Below are 18,898 nucleotides of genomic sequence, written 5' to 3'. Positions count from 1 at the left end.
ATCTCCATGACAAGATCAAACAGATTCAGGAAGAAGAACAACACACAAAGGAGACCTGTGGTAGCTTCGGCATGCACTTAGAAGAAACCAGGTTGTTTTTTTCTAATTTCCTCGTCACAGTTATTGTCAAAAGGCCTCAAATGTATAACCTCAATATATACAATCTTACACTGCCAACAATTTCCCTAGAAAATATTTCCCAACAAATTTTTCAATTGGTATAACCAGTTCTGTGATGTTGACATTGGGTTTTAGCTCAGTGTTCTTGTGGTAGCAAGATATTTGAAGAGCACCAATTCCCACACAATCCTACTTTATAACAGATCATCCAAGGAATTAAATAATATTTCTCTCACAGATTAAATTTGCTCCAAAGCCTCTATCCTAGCAAAGTTCTTAAAGTCCGGCAAGCCCAAGTTTATTTAATTTTGGGCAGAGCCTGAATGAATAGTTGGGGACCAGCTTCAATTTCCAAGGCTATGTTATATTGTCCTCAGATACGAGAAAGAAAAAGACAAAACACTCTATCTAAATATTGATGGCTGGTTGAACAGCACATTTGGTTTTAGCAGATCAAAGACTCCTTGAAGTCAACCAAGGTCTGCTTTCTAAGGTTCCCATTATTATGACACTGGCTGTAGCATGAACATCACTGCCACCCAAGCACTGCGATGAAAAGAGCGACAAAACATGAGCGTTACAAACGTTGCAACTCATACAAACACACTCATGGTCTTTCACAAAATGGTATATTCAGACAGTCTCGGGCCAGGGAAGAAAGCAGTGCTTAGTATTCAATGTGTGTCTTCCCAAGGAGGGACCGTATTTACTATTCTTATTTGTTTAGAAGACTATTATATTTGCTGTAATGCTACTGCAGACACAATTACCATGTATTTTCTCCTCCCCACTGCCAGCCAGCACCACCCACGCTTGTTCACAATGTTGTTAACAATATACATTATAAGTGTGTGTGTGTGTGTGTGTGTGTGTGTGTGTGTGTGTGTGTGTGTGTGTGTGTGTGTGTGTGTGTGTGTGTGTGTGTGTGTGTGTGTGTGTGTGTGTGTGTGTGTGTGTGTGTGTGTGTGTGTGTGTGTGTGTGTGTGTGTGTGTGAAGAAATCTGGCCTGGATTATCATCATTCCTCCTCACCAGCCAATCCAAGTCAAATTGCAAACATGGCTGTGACCAGGGATGCAATAGTGTCAGCCTAATGAATCCTTCCAGAACTCCCTGGCTTTTGACGAATGTAATGCTGTTTGGTAATGACTAATCTTGGATCCAGCAGTCCTACTAGGTTATAACAGAACTTCTGGGCAGATAATACACATTGCTGGAAAACCCAAAACTGAAATGGCTGGAGTTAGGCCAATAACAGTTTCCTGTTTCATTATGGAGATATTCCTCCACAGATAAACTAATTTGCAAGTTGGTGAAGCTTTCAGAATGGGATTGAAATATCTGTATTTCAACAGTGGCCAGTATACACAGTGTGGATTGAAACAATGACTATTTATTCTACTTGTGTTGAAAACTCCATCCTTACCCTATCGAAATGGAATGAAAATAGAAAAGCTAATATGTGTGTTAAAAGTGGTCCTACAAATGTTATGACATAGTTAATCAGATGCTGATGCTTGAACCCTGATTGAGTTGTTTCCAGATTTGCTATGAAAATGGCCATTTTATTTTTTATTCTTTGTTTACAACGTGCTATACTTGGAATATAACCAACCAATTATTTCTCATTCTATTTTGCCGACCTGGCATCCCCTCAGTGTAATCTAATAACTGGCACGGCCACCTCAATTCATAACCACATTATACACACAAAATATGAAAAACAAAATAAAATCACCCAGCTTCCAGCTGCGGTGGCGTGTCTCCAGCTGTTGACGCCTTTAGTGAATCTCCACAGCTGGCACCTGTTACCCACTCCAGCCCTCATCCTCCCATACACACTTCACCCTCTCCATCCCGCAGGTCACCAGCAGGGTGGTCCGGGGGGGGGGGGGGGGGTATCCACCCTCATACTACGCCTCCGTCACCCTCCCGGTCACCACTTCCCAACAGGATTAAAAAAGTGTGCTTGCCGGCTCCTTAAAGGGATCTTCCACTAATTGCGCCCACACTCGTGCGGCAGAGCAGTGGAAGGGGAAGGGAGGGGAGGCAGATACGGGGAAGGGAGACGTGGTGAGGTCACACTCCCGCGTCATCCGAGGACTGCAGAGTAGACGCAAACATGGCTACCTACAGTACGTAATGACGGCGCTCTACGGCCGGGTGGCTTCCATCTGCAGTAGGCCTGAGAGTCTTGGCACTGGGTGCGGAGGCACGGATGTAAAACAGACAAGAGCACAGAACCAGGTGGTCCCAGACCCCCAAGCCAGCCGCTCCTGGGCGACGGCTGCACACAAGCTCCAACATGTCCTTTTGGTACGTTTGCTTTGCAAATATCCATCATTTTCCTTTATTTTTTCTGTTTTTAGAATAGGATTACCAGGACATTTAACAATGAATGAAAACAGATTCCAGGCTATTAATCTAATTTTGGCAGGGGTGACATGCAAGCTGATCTGCTCGAATATGGGGGGGGGGGTGGGGAATTGGCTGTAATACATGGAGGCCATCTGTCAAGCAGAGTATCTGTAGCAAGCTGTAGCTTTTGTACCATGAAATGTAGGCTCAGTTCCTACAACACTGAGTAACTGTCCTGCCGAGACAGACTCAAAGGAAAGGATCCATTACAGAGGATAAAAAAATTTAACAAGCACCCAAAAAAAAGGATGAATGCTGTATATTTTACATAGCTTCAGTAATCACAATGCACTCGTGTATTTTTTAATTGCTTTGATTAATGGCTGGTTTCTGTACTTAAATTCTTCGCCACCCACATGCACACACATACACACACTCACACACACACGCATCATCATCTTTGATGCTGTGGAATAACCCGCCAGGCTCCCATTACGCTGCTCCACTCATTCATGTTGGCCACTCTTCTTTAATTAATTTTTTAAATAGCTTGATACATTAGCTTGGACCAATTAGACAAATTTGGACAGTCGGGGGGGGGGGGGGGGGGGGGGGGGGGGGAGCAGACATTCAGAGGCAGCAGTAATGCAAGCTAATTCTCTGCATGAACACCTTTCGCAATCACTCAGCCACCAGCTCATTGTGAACGCACTGCAGAGCTGTGTGATTGACAGCTCCAATAAGGACATAGCCAGGAGCTGAAATTAAATCTATTGTACCCCCCTACCCCCCCCCCCCCCCCCCCCCTCTCCTTTTTTTGCTCCTTGCGACAAGGGATTGAGGTTCAAAAAACAATGCTGCATCATACGATATCCAATGGTTTGCCTTGTAGCCTGGGCGAAATTTGTCCACAGTTAGTGGGATAAATTAGCTTCCTACTCCCACCGACCGAACGTAGCATTGGCTGCTGATGACAGATGCTCGGATTCAATTATACAACTAAAAAAAACATACATTACTGTCCCAAGCATTTCCTCTTTCTTTTCGCTAGATGGACAGCGTTTGCAATTTTTTGGCAACTCCTCTGAGTCAAAATAGTGTAGTCTGTCCCAAAAGAAAAAGTATTTTGGCTGACACAGCAACACAACACAACTTATGGTGTGTTCGAGATGCCTTGTACACAACACCCGCACGAGTTTCAAAGTGTGAAGTCTCAGCTTTCTTGCGCCACTTCTTCGAGGCACGCCCCCTTTGGGTCGTTCCCACTCTGGATTCTGAGAGTCCACCGATTCAGTGAGGTTGACCGCGCGAGTCGTCAAACAACGACGGCAAGAGCAAGTCGGGCGGATGGTGTACGAGGCACCTCGAACACACCATTACAACAAACCAAAAAATTAAAAAGCATTTGGTGGGGGGGTTGGGGAGACACATGGAGCTCCTCCTACCCTGGGGCTGACGACTGGGGTGGAAGATCTGCAGGTCGAAGGGCTGCGCGCTGGTCTTCTGGATCACCGTCACGTTGGCGCCCGTCCACTTGTTGGCCCGGGCCAGGGTGTTGGTCCTCCAGTCCGTCCAGTACACGCTGCCCCCAAACAGCGACACGGCGAAGGGGTGCGAGAGGTACTCGTGTCCGCGCAGGATCTCGATGACGCCCGTGCCGTCGTACAGCGCCGAGTATATGGCGTCGGAGCTGCTCGGAAAAAAAGCAAATCCACAAAATTCCCTGTCTAATTGCGTGACAACAGTCTTTTTCTTTAAAGAAAACCTCAACAAAATCGCATTGAAACAAATGCGTGTTCTTCTTGAGCTAGCCGAGAACTGGCGACAGAGTAAGCGAGAGCTAGCACCCGAGCTAGCGCCAGAGCTAGCCGAGAGCTAGCGCCCGGGCGCCAGCTCGAGGAGAACGCGCATTCGTGCTAGCGCCCGAGCGCCTGCATGAGGACCCCCTGCGCGGCGTACCGTGCGTCGGTCCAGACAATCCTCTTCTCCAGGTGGTCCAGGGTCAGTCCGTTGGGCCAGGCCCCGATCTCCATGTCCTTGAACACAATGTGGCGGCCTTCGCCGCTCATTGAGGCCGCCTCGATGCGGGGGAAGGTGGCGTCCCAGTCTGTCCAGAAGAGGATCCTTGAGCAGCCCCCGTAGAACGCAGCAAGGAAACAGAGAGAGAGAGAGAGAGAGAGAGAGAGAGAGAGAGAGAGAGAGAGAGAGAGAGAGAGAGAGAGAGAGAGAGAAAAATAAGGAAAGAGAGAGAGAGAGATAGAGTAGGAGGGAGAGAGAGCGACGGAGGAGGAGGGAGAGAGACACAGAAAGATAGAGAGAGAAAGACAGAGAGAGAAGGAGAAAGAGGGAGACGGACAGAGAGAGAGAGAGTGAGGAAGAGAGAGAGAGAGACAGAAAGGTCAGCCTGACATTATTACTTGCTCCTCAAAAGGACAGGCACACTCCGAAAAAAAGTGCACACATTTCTCAAGGGCCTGCAATAATGGACCATCCTCATCCATGCACATTCCTCCGCTTCATTCATAATCTTTTCTTCAAAGAACCCAAAAAATAAATTCGCACAGCGGAAATCCATGCAAAGCCCCTTTGATCGCACGCCTCAATCAATCCCAGGGAAGCCACACCTGACGGCAGGCGGGTCAGTCATTATTCACTGCTGTGTCAACACAATTACGCCGCACCACAGAGTAATTGCACACAGTGCGGTTGTAAGAGGGCCTATAAACAAGTTGAGGGACAGTGTCGGGCTGGCCGGCATTATCCCTCAACATCTGTGATGCTGGCCAGGAGAGGGAGGCCATCTGCTTTGCTTTTTATGACTCTTCACAGCTCACCGAAGCATGAAAAGCGACACTGTCACTGCGTTGACCACCACCACCGCTGCGACATTAACATCGAGTCGTTCTGACTTTCCTCAGCGGGAGGGGCAGGAGCCAGTGCGGCCAGGCCGGGGTTTACATCACACGCTGACGATAACAGAACTATTCTTGTCCGGATCGATTGCGGTATCTTTTGGATGGGCGCGTCCTATGATCAATTACAAACTCCTTTGAGTGGATTCAAGTAATTACATTAGAATCATAGCCCTGCGATGGAATTGTGCCTTTAGCCACCAAAAGCGTCCATTAATCCTCGTCGGTGGGCTGCTGTATGTAGCCATCGTCTAAATATTAGAGATCAGCGTTGGACTGGGTGCGTGCGCAGGTTGCTAATTCAAACACCATTAGCAATGCCAACACATCGAACAGCGCTTCATTGATTTGAAAAAACGCTAAGACTTTCCGTGCTCCATTTAATGTAACGTTCCATCACAAGCCATCTTTCCCGCTACTCTCCGTTAAATGAGAATCCATGGTCTTAACAACCAGACAGCAGTCTCCTAAGCAGGGCAATGACGCACCGTCGATACGAGGGAAAGCGCGCTAGCAGTTAGCGATTAGCGTTGTGAATGGAACTTGTTTGTTTCTTTGCCAGCAACCCATGTTGTTCGAGCATATATCAGCCGACGCTTTACATCTATAAAACATTGACAGCCGGCACGCCGAAAAAAAATAAATCCTAAGAACAAAGTACGCATTAACACTTTCTGTGAATCGCTAATGTGAAGCGGCTTCTGGCGAAAGCTAACACTCCCGCTGTCTGAGGGTGCCGCCGCCGCCTGCCATTTTAAATCCACAGGCAGTCCCACGACAAACAGTCCCTCCCTCGCGCTTGTGTCTCTCTCCTGCAGAATCAACAAACATGTATTCTCTGGCGGAATATATCTGCCGAGGGAACGGAACGGCACGCAGGGTACAGCGGGAACAAAAAGGCACAAAACTTAATTTGGACTCGGCCCTGATGTGGATAGAAGGAACGGCGCATACATACCAGATCAGGCGTGGGGGGGGGGGGGGGGGGGGGGTGAGGGGGTGGGGAGGGGGGCTGAAGGCGAGTGATTGAATGGGCCGCGCTGAAGTACATCACTTGTCATTGGTGGAGCCGTGTCCACGGGGCTGTTATTGATGTATCCCCTATCTGTGGCTTTAATGGAGCCTAACACCGGCAGACATCTTCATACATCAACGCGGCATGCAGGAAGTGGAGGGATACGAAAGGCCGGTTGTAATTTTTGCCCCCCCCCCTCCACTCCCAGTGTCGCACCCCGCCCCCTTTTTTATCTGTTTTCATTGCTATGATCTCTGATCCATGACGGCTCCAATCGATAAGATCCCATTCCCTGTGAGCAGCGGGGCGCGGGGGGGGGTGCGAGATAGATATATTTGGCAGCAGCGGGAGTGAAGTGCGGGGACCTGGGAGGCAGCGAGGAGGCCTACCCTTGACCCGGGTCCAGGGCGATGGCGCGCGGGTGCTCCATGCCGCCGGCGATCAGCGTGGCGCGCATCTCCCCGTCCAGCATGGCCACCTCGATCTGGTCCAGGTTGCTGTCGATCCAGTACAGCTTCCCCGCGATCCAGTCCACCGCCAGGCCCTCGGGCGTGGCCAGGCCGTGCTGCACCACCACCTCGATGCCAGACACCCCTGGAATTACCGTGGCGACAAACGGTGTCGGCGTCAACATCGACAAGGAACAACAACGACGGCGACAACGACGACGACGCCTGTCAGTCATATCCTGGAGAGGCGCGAGGACGGAGCGTGACTTTGGTGTGTGGTGTCGCGGAATTGACACGCTACCGCCGTACATTGCTGTGATTTCCCCGAGTGGGTAAAAACTGCATATTCTAAGAGGTTCAAACACAAATAAACACAATCCCGAGAAGACTATCAAGAAAGGCACTGAGGAAGGAGATTGCTTTCCGCAGCGTTTTATTAGACATAAAAAATACGCCTTTTCTCCCCAGACTTGCCTATAATCCAGCTGTTTACAATTATCCGGTGACGCCGGGGCTTTTGAGCAATTCACACAAATGGCGAGGAAGAAGGAAGCAGGCGTAGAGAGAGAGAGTGCACTCGTGCTGAGCCTCCGCAGAGGGAGAAGAATGAAAGGCCCTCGCTCAGCCTCCTCAGACGACGACGCCGACGACTACACGGGCGGCTTTAACCACGCCGCACTGCCGGGAACACCTCCACTTCATCACTTTCTTGAGATACTGCAACCACTAAGGACCGTTTTTTTTACTCTCTCTCTCACTCTCCCTCTCCCGCTCTCCCTCTCTCTGTTTCTCACGCTGGTCCCTCGGCGTTTTGGATGGGTCCCCGTTCGGGAGATGTGAATCCTCAACGGGGTGCAATTGGGGAGTGCGGGGGAGAGAGAGAGAGAGAGAGAGAGAGAGAGAGAGAGAGAGAGAGAGACAGAGAGAGAGGAGATGGTATCAGTTTCCCGGCGCGTCGACGCAGAGCGCGTGTAAAGACTTTGTGGTATAAAAAGAACCTCAGATCTGTTTTATCACAGCAGGAGAGGAGGTGTGAGCGTCGCGGGTTGATACTCCACCAGGGAGGGTTCCGTTCTCCTGCCGGCGGGGCGTGCACGTGGCTGCAACAGTGCAGTTATACGCTCTGTGATTGGGCATAGTCCTGCGTGTGTACCACCGTCTCAGAACGTGGCCGTGTGCGTGCCCGGCGTTCACGAATGTGCACATGTCTGCTTTGGTTTGTGTGCCAGCATGTTTGCGTGCGTGCGTGCGTGCATGTGTATGCTTGCGTGTGTGTGCGTGTAGTTATGGTTGTGTGTGCCTATGTGTGCGCGTGCCAGTGTGAGCGCCGTACCGCCGGTCTCGGAGAGCCTGCCCCTGTAGATCTTATCCTCCACCACATCGGTCCAGTACAGCAGGCTGTGATTAAAGTGGAAGTCCAGGGCGATGGTGTTCCTCAGGCCCGGCACCAGCAGGCTGTAGTCCCGCTTGTGCAGGTCTATCCTTCTTATCTCGTGGCGGATGGAGAAAATGATGAATGCCTCGAAGGGATCTGGTCCGGAGGAGGAGGAAGAGGAGGAGGAGGAGGAGGAAGCGGCGACGATGGGGGCGGGGGAAGAGACACAGAAAATAAAACAAATGAAAACACAACAAGATTTGGGCTAAAAAAGTGCCACAGGATCTGCGGTGGTACCTGGCAGAACAAGAGGAAGACAATGTGCATGCCCACGGCTGCGAATGAATACATGCCGCACACACACACACACACACACACACACACACACACACACACACACACACACACACACACACACACACACACACACACACACACACACACACACACACACACACACACAGACACACACACACACAGCGCAGCGCAGCGCAGTGCAGTGCACATGAACACAAGTGGGCATGCTCTCCTGCACAAAACTACACACACTCAGACCCTGACACACCATCTTCAGAACTGTTTGTTCCTCCTCAAGACTTATTTATGAGGCTCTCGGAACAGAATCCACGTGCAATTAAAGAGGTCCCCTAGCCCGGGAGAGTGGGGCCCCGTAGGCCCCAAGACCCGGCGACCAGACAAGCCCTTAAGTAGACGGCAAATGGAGCACGGAGCATCTCTGGCCGCCCCCGATGTTTCCCCTTTCCCCCGCCCCAGCCCCTGTGATTATTTATTTAGCTAGACCCGCGATCTGCAATGCAAATTCGAAACCCAGACGAGCGCCCGCAACTTCACAGGGAATCCAATAACACCTTTGTCAAGATTAAATGAGGATGTTTGTGTTTGTGTGCGAAATTTGATTTATGTCGGCGCTCCGTACAATCCTGCCGGTGCCCGCTTCCAATGGAAAATTGCATATCCTATTCCTTCTTTAATGTAAGATTAGAGCCGCGACCACCATCAATCTTGGAGCGAAACAGAGGAGCGAGTAATCAAAAGGGGCTCCATAAATCTGAACCTGACAAGCCAACCGCGAGCACGTGCCCATCTTCTCTCAGAGCCAAGGAGCGCGCACGTGCCTCTCCGCCACGCCGCCTCAGCGAGACGCTCATTTAATAACTCCAATCAGAAGCAGCCCGCGGTGAGCGTGCTCATGTTGTTTGTGTGGCGGTTTGATTCAATAAAACATTAACAATTTCAGTCAAACGCGCGTTGCGTGTGTGTGAACGGCGCTCGGGGAGGGCAGATTGGAGAAGACAAAAGAGACGAGCGAGAGAGCTGCCGCACTTTAGCTCCGCGCCGGCCCCGACTAGCGCGACGACCCCATCGGGTCAGCATCAGGTCTGCATCAGCGCAGATCAGAGAGGAAGGGTGCTTATCGCGCGGACGCCTTGACATGTTTTACGCTGACACTGTTTCAAAACGACAGCCGAGTGCATCCCCATCTTCTACCATTCACCGGTCCATCTCTCTCCCTCTCTGGCTCCTCAGCAAAACCCTCAGCAGCGACCTGCAAGATTGCATTCACACGATTCATCCTCAGCTCTTTGCTTTTGCCACTGTACGATTTCCCTTTGAGAAAAAAGTGAGTTTGCAAGTTGATTTTTGAAGGTTTCTCTTGAAATGTTTCACCTCGAATATCAATATGCAAAATTCCAAGTTACAATATTTTTTTAGACGGCCAAATAGATTTTGTAGAATTTATTAAAATGTCAAGAGGTGAAAACTAAAAACTAAAACGAAGCTCTACAGATTGTAATATTAACTGTTAAACATAAAATGTAACTATGCTAAACCATGTCCTGCTAACATACATCCTTTACATATAGAATATCTGAATGTTATTAAAGGTGCTATCAGTTCATATGTGTGCAGTGAATCATCATAATATGGTGTCATGGTTCAAGGACACCAGAAACGCCTGGATGGCTTTTGTATGGAGGTAGATCTATAGAAGGCAATATTGCCTCTATAGATATTGCACCGAACAAGACACTAACAAGGCAGGGAAAGTAACTGGCAACAAAGCCAGGGGCCAAATATGCGAGGGGGTCCTCATTAAAAGGAATGCATGCACTCACATACTGTACACCGACATTTCTAGAGACAAACCCACTCACTTTGTCTCTTTGACTCTCTGTCTCTCTGTCACTCTCGCTCACACACATACACTCAGCATGTATAACCTAAACACACACAAACACACACAGTAAAGTCATATGCACACATACATAATGCATAGCAACAAATGCACACATATAACCCAAGGTTACCTCATACACACACACAGAAGTCAAGATAAACACACGGTATACGTAACATACACCCACACACACCCACACAAACCCCCCCCCCCCCAAACACACACACACACACACACACAGCAGTAAGCACAAACTGACAGCTTACACAACATAAACACACGCACACACACAGACAGGTCATGCGTCCCCCCGTCCCCCCCTCTGCTGACCTCTGACCCCCAACCTACCCGTGCTGTGACAGGTGTCTCCGTCCGGGTCCAGTCTCCAGCCGGGGCGACAGGAGCACTTGACGGTGGTCTTGTACTGCTCACACACCTGGCTGCAGCGCAGGTGGCGGCTGCAGTAGTCCACCGCCTCGCAGGTCTTGTTGCCGGCGTCCAGGTGGAGGCCCGGGGGACAGGAGCACACCACGCCCTTCCCCGGGGCCACGGTGCACTGGTGGCTGCAGCCGCCGCGCGCCACCAGGCACCTGTCTGCAGGGGCCCGGGAGGGGAGGCGGGAGGGGCGTTAGGGGGGTCAAAGGAGGACGAGGATGGTCATGATGATGGTGATGATGAGGAACATTTGAACATTTTCAACTCATCGGACCAATCGGGTCAGTACTTAAGAACGTTAGCGTTAAGTGTTTGTACTTGTTTAAATAAATTATTAAGCAGTCAAGTAACGGTAATTGGTTTTATGTTCTTACGCTGATAGTCACAACTTTGAGTGGGGGCCATTAAAGATTGTCTTGGGGACAGTGTCTGTCAGACACACTGGCCAATTGAATGCCACTGGGCCAGCAGCATTAAATGTTAATGGGATGGATCAGTAGGAAATACATACAGTACACCCTTCTTCTGATAATAATTGGACAGTGTCAATGTGGAATTCTTTATGCGCTGTACATTTTGAACAGCATATTATCTATTGATGCCATGTGCATTCATTTTTAAGTTTTAGTATATTTATTGTATTATTAAAGTTATTCAATCATTTTTAAGCCAAATGTCCAGAGAACAAAACAAGCATCGACTCTGAGCCTCAGGCCAGTTAGTGCAGCGGGGGGCGAGGAGGGATCGGTGGTGGAGCTATTGTTTATCTGACGCTATAGGGAAAGCCATTACATAATGAATGGGTTCCACTGCAAAGCTCAGCTGCATGACCGCGGAGAGACATGGCGGGATTGGCTTTTATTGTAGTAACGGCCTCAACAAACAAACAAGAAAGCTGCTCAAGAAGACAGTATCCTGTGCTCTTCCTCTAAGACGCAAAACAGATCAGAGACAGGGAATCGTAGAGGGATAAAAACAATGGAATACACAGCAAGCGGGTTGACTTGGTGGGCTGTGTTTTCTAGAAAAGCCGACTGGTTTGGAGGTTAGCAGCTGCCAGGTTGAGATGAAAAACGGGGCATTGGTTAAGGAGCGATCGTGGACGGGGTCTCTCCCACGACCCCCGCTTTGCTGAGGGGCCAACACTCAGCGGGGGGGGGGGGCCCGAAACAAAAGTCTATCTGGGCAGGCTGGATCACTATCGGTTCCCCCCGTTGTTTGTCAAGGAAGAATTAATCCCCCTGGAGGTGAGGCAAATCAATCGGCCCTCAAGGTCCCCCCATCCCACTTACTGAACAAAGAGCAAATAGAATCTCCACTCTCTCTGGCCGTCCCTCTCTGTCTCCCCCCCCTGAATTCCCTCCACTATCCAGGCCGAGGATATCCTACAGGGACCGGCCTTCAGAGGACTCATTTCCAGTGACACTCCAGTGGAAATGAACCTTCTGTGTCCACATTGCTCAATCAAAGAGATTAGACCCCCCCATGAGGCCGCTCTCACCAGATCGCATCCCCAATCCGTCTAAAGGATGCCCGGACAAACACGTTTAGAACGAGCACACAAGTGTGCCGCTGGAAACGAAAAATGAAAACACAAAATGAAATCGAGAAAGGAAAAAGGGCAGGCATAGTGGTTTCGTCCCCGTCCCCCCCCCCCCCTTGCTTTGGTCTCTAGATCAACACAGCATCGTCTTGAGGCCCTGAGCTATGGTAGGCTCTGCAGGATTCTCTCTCTTTCTCTCTCCCTCTGCCTGTGTTTATTATGGGGGCATGAAAAATGAATATTAAAGTTGGCACAATTGGGCTGTGGTGCCTAGCTGAATCAACCTGGGGGGAGAGGCTGGAAAAGACGACGAGAGAGCACAGGTAAACGATGGCGGCCAACGGTAGAGTGGGAACAGCTTGAGGATGCACGGTGTGATGGACGCGGGAATAAATGGTTGAATTACATGGTTGAGGGATATTTAGTGTTTGTTTGTTTGTTATTTTTTTGTTTGTTTATTACTTGCAACCACATGCCCCAATGCACTATAAGCACACTGTTAGTCCTTCAAAAGCACTTGAAGGGTTTTTGAAGGGCTAACGTCGTGCACTATAAACACAATGTTAGCCCTTCAAAAGCACTTGAAGGGCTAACAGTGCACTATAAACACAATGTTAGCCCTTCAAGCAATTAATTTTGACAAAGGATACAGTGATTGCCATAATCCTTTGAAGGCAATGGGAACTTGACCTTGTCAGATGGATTTCCACTCAAACAAAATTATGTTTTTTTGGGCATCCTGAAGTCTTTGTAGGCAAGCTTAACATTGCAACCACAAATACATATTTGTCGTACTATTCTTCTAGCAGCATCAATAATTTATGAATCCTGAAAACCTGACGGTTCAATAAAGATGTCAGTACTTGTCTGCCCCGGTTTCCCTTCGGATGTGCCATGCTGCTGCCTAAATCAAAAACACACATTCACTCAATCTTCACTCTGCGTGAACTTCAATCCTGAAACCAACAAAAAACACACACCACAACACCCCCCCGCCCCCCCCCCCCCCACACACACACACACACACACACACACATACACTTTCTAGCGAAGGCGCGCTTCCTTACCGCAGATGGGCCCTTCGTCGGAGCGGTCGGCGCAGTCCACCTTGCCGTTGCAGATCTTGTCGGGCGTGAGGCAAGCCGAGGTGTCGTTGGCGCACGGGTACTTGGGCGGCTTACAGACGGACGTCTCGCAGGACTCCTCGTCCGAGCGGTCTTCGCAGTCGATATCGCCGTCGCAAACCCAGCTCTTGGTGATGCACTTCCCTGCGATGTTCAGGGGGGGGGGGGGGGGATATCAAGCGTGACCGTATTGATTCGCATGAAAGAGGGTTTGCTTGGAACACATGGAACACCTCGTTCCAGTGTGTAAAAAAACCGCGAAAGCCTCAACCTTTTACATGCGATGCTAATGTTGTTGGTGTCTGCCAGGGCGCTTTAGCTTTTAGGGTGGGTGCTCTGAATGAACAACAGCGCAGTGTTTAGGACTTGGCAACACAACTGGTTGCTGAGTTGAAACTTTCCGAAGGAGAAGAAAACCCCTTGATGTTTTCGTAATATGTTCAGTCGATTGCGGATGAACGAAGAGCCCTGATGCACAATTCATTAGCAAGAAACGGAATGGAGAACGGGCTCCCTCGACAGCCCTGTTTGGCCTACGGATCCACGACAAAACATCCAGCCATTCATTCCTTATTGAAACCTGCTCGTTCACCACATTGGCCTAAAAGGTTCAGCGAATGAGGCTGGTTTGCCAGGCCATTGAGCATGTACATGAGTGACTTCTGTTCCGAAGCTGTCTGCACATCGCTCCGGTTGAGGGCCTGTAACAAAGCTCTCTCCGTATCTGAACGTCTGCAAAACTTTTGCATTTGAGACATGTGGCACAGACACACAGACACGCACAATTGGTATCAACACTAAAATGCGATCATAGCTCTGTAGGAAAAAGGTTGTCTTCTTTGATGGGCTCAAGGCGTACACTCGTACACTTTATGAAGTAATTGCATATTTGAAATAATCTTCAGTCGGATGCGGAGCTATTTTCTCTCGCTGAATAAACATGAAGTCGAATGTGCCAAATTATTTTCCTGGAGAGCTTCGATCAACACTCGACACCGGTACGTACACACACAGACAGACAGACACACACACACACACACACACACACACACACACACACACACACACACACACACACAAACACAGACGGTGGGGTTAGAGCCCATCTGAAATTCCCTTTACAGTACAGTGCCGAGCGAGGCGGGGCTGTGAAGGGGTGGAGGAGGAGGAGGAGGGCGGTGGAGGAGGGTAGCGGTGGACGTACGCCAGCCCCTATCACGGTAAATGCATTCTGCCAGGTGAGGCTCGCAGCGCCGCACATCTCCAATTACCACTCGTCTCCATCAAAGCCGGCTGCTGGAGCAGGGGCAGCCCCCAGCTTTACGCTTGGTACCGGATCATACGAGCGGCGGCGGCGGGAGAATTTAGCGACTTGTGAAGGTATGGGAGGGATACCGCGCAGAAGTTCACACGCGTGCGCGTATGTGTGTGTGTGTGTGTGTGTGTGTGTGCGCGCGCGGGCACGTGGTACTTTCGGTCCTTTGAATAGGTTGAATTAACTACAGAAGAGGGTGTGTGAAAACATCAGATGGCATTAGTTATTTCGATTTGACATAATATTAATGTCGAATTAATATTAATGGAGCTTAGTGCAAGTGACTAAAAGTCTTAGTAAGTAAGAATGTTGTCAATTATTCATGTGGTTAATTTCTCTACATTTACTTTTCACCTCACATTTTCTCATTGAGCACACAGTATGACTTCCTGTTACAGGTAAACTCATGAAGGGGAATTAATTAGGCGTTACCGTAGATACAACACTTTGAATAACTTTTGTGTACATTTATAGAGATGTTTATATATAGATATGATTCATGAGGAAATGTGCCCTTGATTTCCCTCAACTTCCCAATGAAAGCCGTTATTAATGCAACACCGTAACCTAGATGTGCAAAACAAATAAGGAAAGGAGATATCCTCTTATCTACGTGTTTCCATAAAATGAGAAAAATATGTTTTTGAATAACGTTTTTCAACTTTGGCAGTGACCTTGAGAAAAAATAACAGATAGAAGGAAAAGCTCAATGCTTTTAAAGTTTGATATGTGATCCAACATTAAAATGGGCCAACATGTCCAGAGAGAGATTTTCTACTCAAGTGCTGTTAACTTTTTATATTTATTTGGGTCCCTGCTCGATGCAGTGTGGACAACTCCTCCTTAAATGATTTATGAGCAAATATCCCACTTTTGGCTCAGTTATTTCAGGTGCATAAAAATGGAAGCATGGAATAAATATATTTCATCCATTTCGTGGATGAAATACAAAAAAAAATCCTGATAAATAGCGATAAAGCTGGTACTTAAGCTCATGATAACGGAAATAAAAAACATATTTTTCTTTAAATACCTTGGGACTACATAATTGACTTGAGGCTTGGCAAAGAATTCACTTTTTACTATTTGCGTCGACATCAAAAAAAACCTACCCCTCAAAACTCAAGCAAAGCGCTATCTCGCTATTAATACCCAATACCATCAGAGGCTAGTGTGAAAAAACAGTGTTTCAGTTGTGTTAAGACGGTCTGAGGAGTGAATCTGAGCTGAATCTGAATCCGAGGGCCGCGGACGGAGACGGATTACCGGTGTCTTTGCAGGTGAACTTGGCCTTGGGGTCGCACATCCTCTTGGTTCCCTCGCAGCCGCTCTCGTCGGTGCCGTCGTCGCAGTCCTTGTCGGCGTCGCACCTCCAGCGCTCGGGAATGCACGTGCCGTCCACCACGCAGTGGAACTCCTCGCCGCTGCACTCGATGGCGGGCGGGAAGACTGCAGCGAGACACGGTGAAAGAAACGCCACGTGACCGAGAGAAACCGCAGACGCTGGCTTTGCTACAGCACCGCCGCATCAGACTAGTCACCGTTTCACTCATTTAGTCAAATACCTTCAATCTTTTTATCTAAAGTGACTTGAGTACAAGAAAAGCAGGGGAAGATATGCTTGGTCTGATGTCAATTGGGTTCTGATCGGTTTCTCAGATGACTAAATTGTGGACTTTGGGGTTCGAAGACCGAACCGTTTGGCTTGGAGGATGACACTGATCACCGGACTACCCTACCCTCTTGTTTCTGGCTACACCAAATGATAGTCGAGGAATGTAACGTTTGTGAATGTAATGCTACTTGAAGGGGGAGAACAAGGTTCTGTTTATGCATGATTGTGCATTTTACTGTTGGCGTGAAATAACTGATCTTGGATGGAATGATAAGTGAATAAACAAAGTAAAAGTAATATAATCTGAATTTTTACTTGATTATGTTATTTTCCCCATCCTCTAGATTTAATTACAGAGTTCATTCGATACAAAAAATGTGTCTTTTCTTCACTCTGTACTGTGTTGCAGGTACCTAATATCCAGATATTAGTAATATCTGGCTTCATCGTGAAGTGAGTTGCTTTGGCAAAAAACAAGGTCTGTGTCATTTCAGGTCATTTTCTTCTAAATAAAGAAACAAAAAATTCTACATTGTGATCATCGCAAATCTATTCAGGGAATGAAATGTAATGGTGAAAGGCCTTCCATGTAGAGGCCTGTACACATTACCATGACAAAGTGATGAATTCACCATTGACCCAAACAAGCATTGCAGTGTACCGTGATGTCACGGGAGGATCCCAGCAGTGTGATGCGTGCTTTTTGTTTTTTAAAGACAGCGCTGTGATTGACCGCTGGCCTGATTGGACCCGACTCCACACCCACTGCAGTCATCCACTTTGCTACTGCCAGACATGATGTGTTCGCATCTCTGCTCTACGCATCTAGTGCTTTATACTTGAACGGCAGAGCTTGAGTTTCCCCGCCGGCGGTCTGAGGGGCGAAGAGATGTTCCTTCTCCCATGGGGGGGGGCAGACATGGTGGGGCTAGATAAGGCTGCGGTTCACATCAGGAAACGATTTGATGAATAGTGTCCACATCCTGGTGACAAGCTACTGAGCTGTGAGGATGTCTGTGGGCCGGTGCTTTCAGAGGTGTTTTGTAGGCGATGGCGTGTTTCTTTTTCTATTTTTGGGAACACGGTCAAGATAGGATGGGTCACGCGTGAGTCTGATCCCTTCTGACCACAGGCTAATTAATTGTTCAGGAGTTCAGGTATCCTGCAGTGGCCAACCAGTGTGAGACAGATCGCAGACACACTCTATGCTATGAACACGGTACCCGCGGCCGCCTTGCGGGGCTCCTCTGCAAACAACAGCCATTGTGTAATGTTGCTGCGGCTAGGTTTGTGTTTATTATGCAATACACCAGGAGAACCGCAGACGTTGAACACATTTCGGATTCCACTCTTTAAATCCATCTGCATCCGTGGGTATCCATCACTAATCAACTTGATTTGTACTGAGTTCCCCATGTTGATGATGATGTGCATATTATCAAAATTGAAAAATCAGTTAGGTCACATATAGATTACCGCTACAGCGAAAGACTCCAATTGAAGCCATATGCCTATTCAAATGAGGCCCGGGTAATCAGTCGCAAATGCATCGGAATGTATTCCCAGTGTAATTCTGCGTTCAGTTCATGCAAGACAGATTTTAAGTCTGATGTCTCATTTTGTGAGAAAAACAAGGCAACTGCTAAAACTAATATCAACAGCCCCCATGACATAACATCCAGCCAGACTTCTGTCAGAAGCGGCACAGGCTCGATTGCAAAGAGCCTTCTGCCAGTTTGAATGTAAACAATAGATGTCTGGTCATGCAAGATTAAACCCCCCAACAGCTGTCCATAGGCTTCTATACCGTACACCAGGGGGATACGACGACGCGTCGTCTCGCTTCCACTACAGACGGTGAGGGTCACGTGCGGCTGTACGCGACTCAAAGGCTTATCCCAGTTACGTGAGGTCCTTGACAAAAAACACTCTCAAGAACACGCACGCAAAAAAGGGTAACGGAAACTAGCACATCGAATTCTCCCGGAGACAGGGAAGAACTAAACATCCCTGCCCTTTGAAGTCGGGTGTGTAAAACTAAGCTGTTTGTGTCGAACCCACCCCCTCGGTCCTCGCCGGTAAAACAGTCTCTCTTACTGGCTGACGAGCCTCCGCAGGTGGTGTTCTCGTCGCTGAAGTCCCCGCAGTCGTTGTCCCCGTCGCAGGCCCAGTGGTCTGGGATGCAGCGGCCGCTGGAGCAGCGGAACTGGTTGTTGGAGCAGGAGTGGACGCACCCCTTCTCGTCGCTCCCGTCCCCGCAGTCGTCCTCTGCACACACACGCACACACACACACACAAACATACATAGAGTACACAGACACACATACACACAGGGCACCCACATACACACACACACACACACACACACACACACACACACACACACACCCCCCGAAGCACGTGGGACACACACACACACACACACACCACACACACAC

General features: G+C 48.8%; 1 protein-coding gene across 1 annotated transcript in view; it reads right to left on the bottom strand.

Annotated features, from left to right (window-relative positions):
• Positions 1 to 18,898, bottom strand: part of lrp1bb (low density lipoprotein receptor-related protein 1Bb) — a 228,399-nt gene that overhangs the window by 86,383 nt on the left and 123,118 nt on the right. Inside the window, exons 20-27 of the mRNA XM_056579905.1 lie at positions 18,558 to 18,728; positions 16,112 to 16,294; positions 13,474 to 13,674; positions 10,777 to 11,022; positions 8,187 to 8,384; positions 6,794 to 6,998; positions 4,437 to 4,601; positions 3,923 to 4,167 (exon numbers count right to left, since the gene is read on the bottom strand). Coding sequence (XP_056435880.1) covers positions 3,923 to 4,167; positions 4,437 to 4,601; positions 6,794 to 6,998; positions 8,187 to 8,384; positions 10,777 to 11,022; positions 13,474 to 13,674; positions 16,112 to 16,294; positions 18,558 to 18,728 — 1,614 coding nt within the window. The remainder of the gene's footprint in view (positions 1 to 3,922; positions 4,168 to 4,436; positions 4,602 to 6,793; positions 6,999 to 8,186; positions 8,385 to 10,776; positions 11,023 to 13,473; positions 13,675 to 16,111; positions 16,295 to 18,557; positions 18,729 to 18,898) is intronic.

The sequence above is a fragment of the Gadus chalcogrammus genome, chromosome 20, assembly GCF_026213295.1.
Source record: "Gadus chalcogrammus isolate NIFS_2021 chromosome 20, NIFS_Gcha_1.0, whole genome shotgun sequence".
In the NCBI taxonomy this organism is placed as follows: domain Eukaryota; kingdom Metazoa; phylum Chordata; class Actinopteri; order Gadiformes; family Gadidae; genus Gadus; species Gadus chalcogrammus.
The sequence above is the reverse complement of the archived record's forward strand: the minus strand, read 5'-3'. Positions and strand labels throughout refer to the sequence as shown.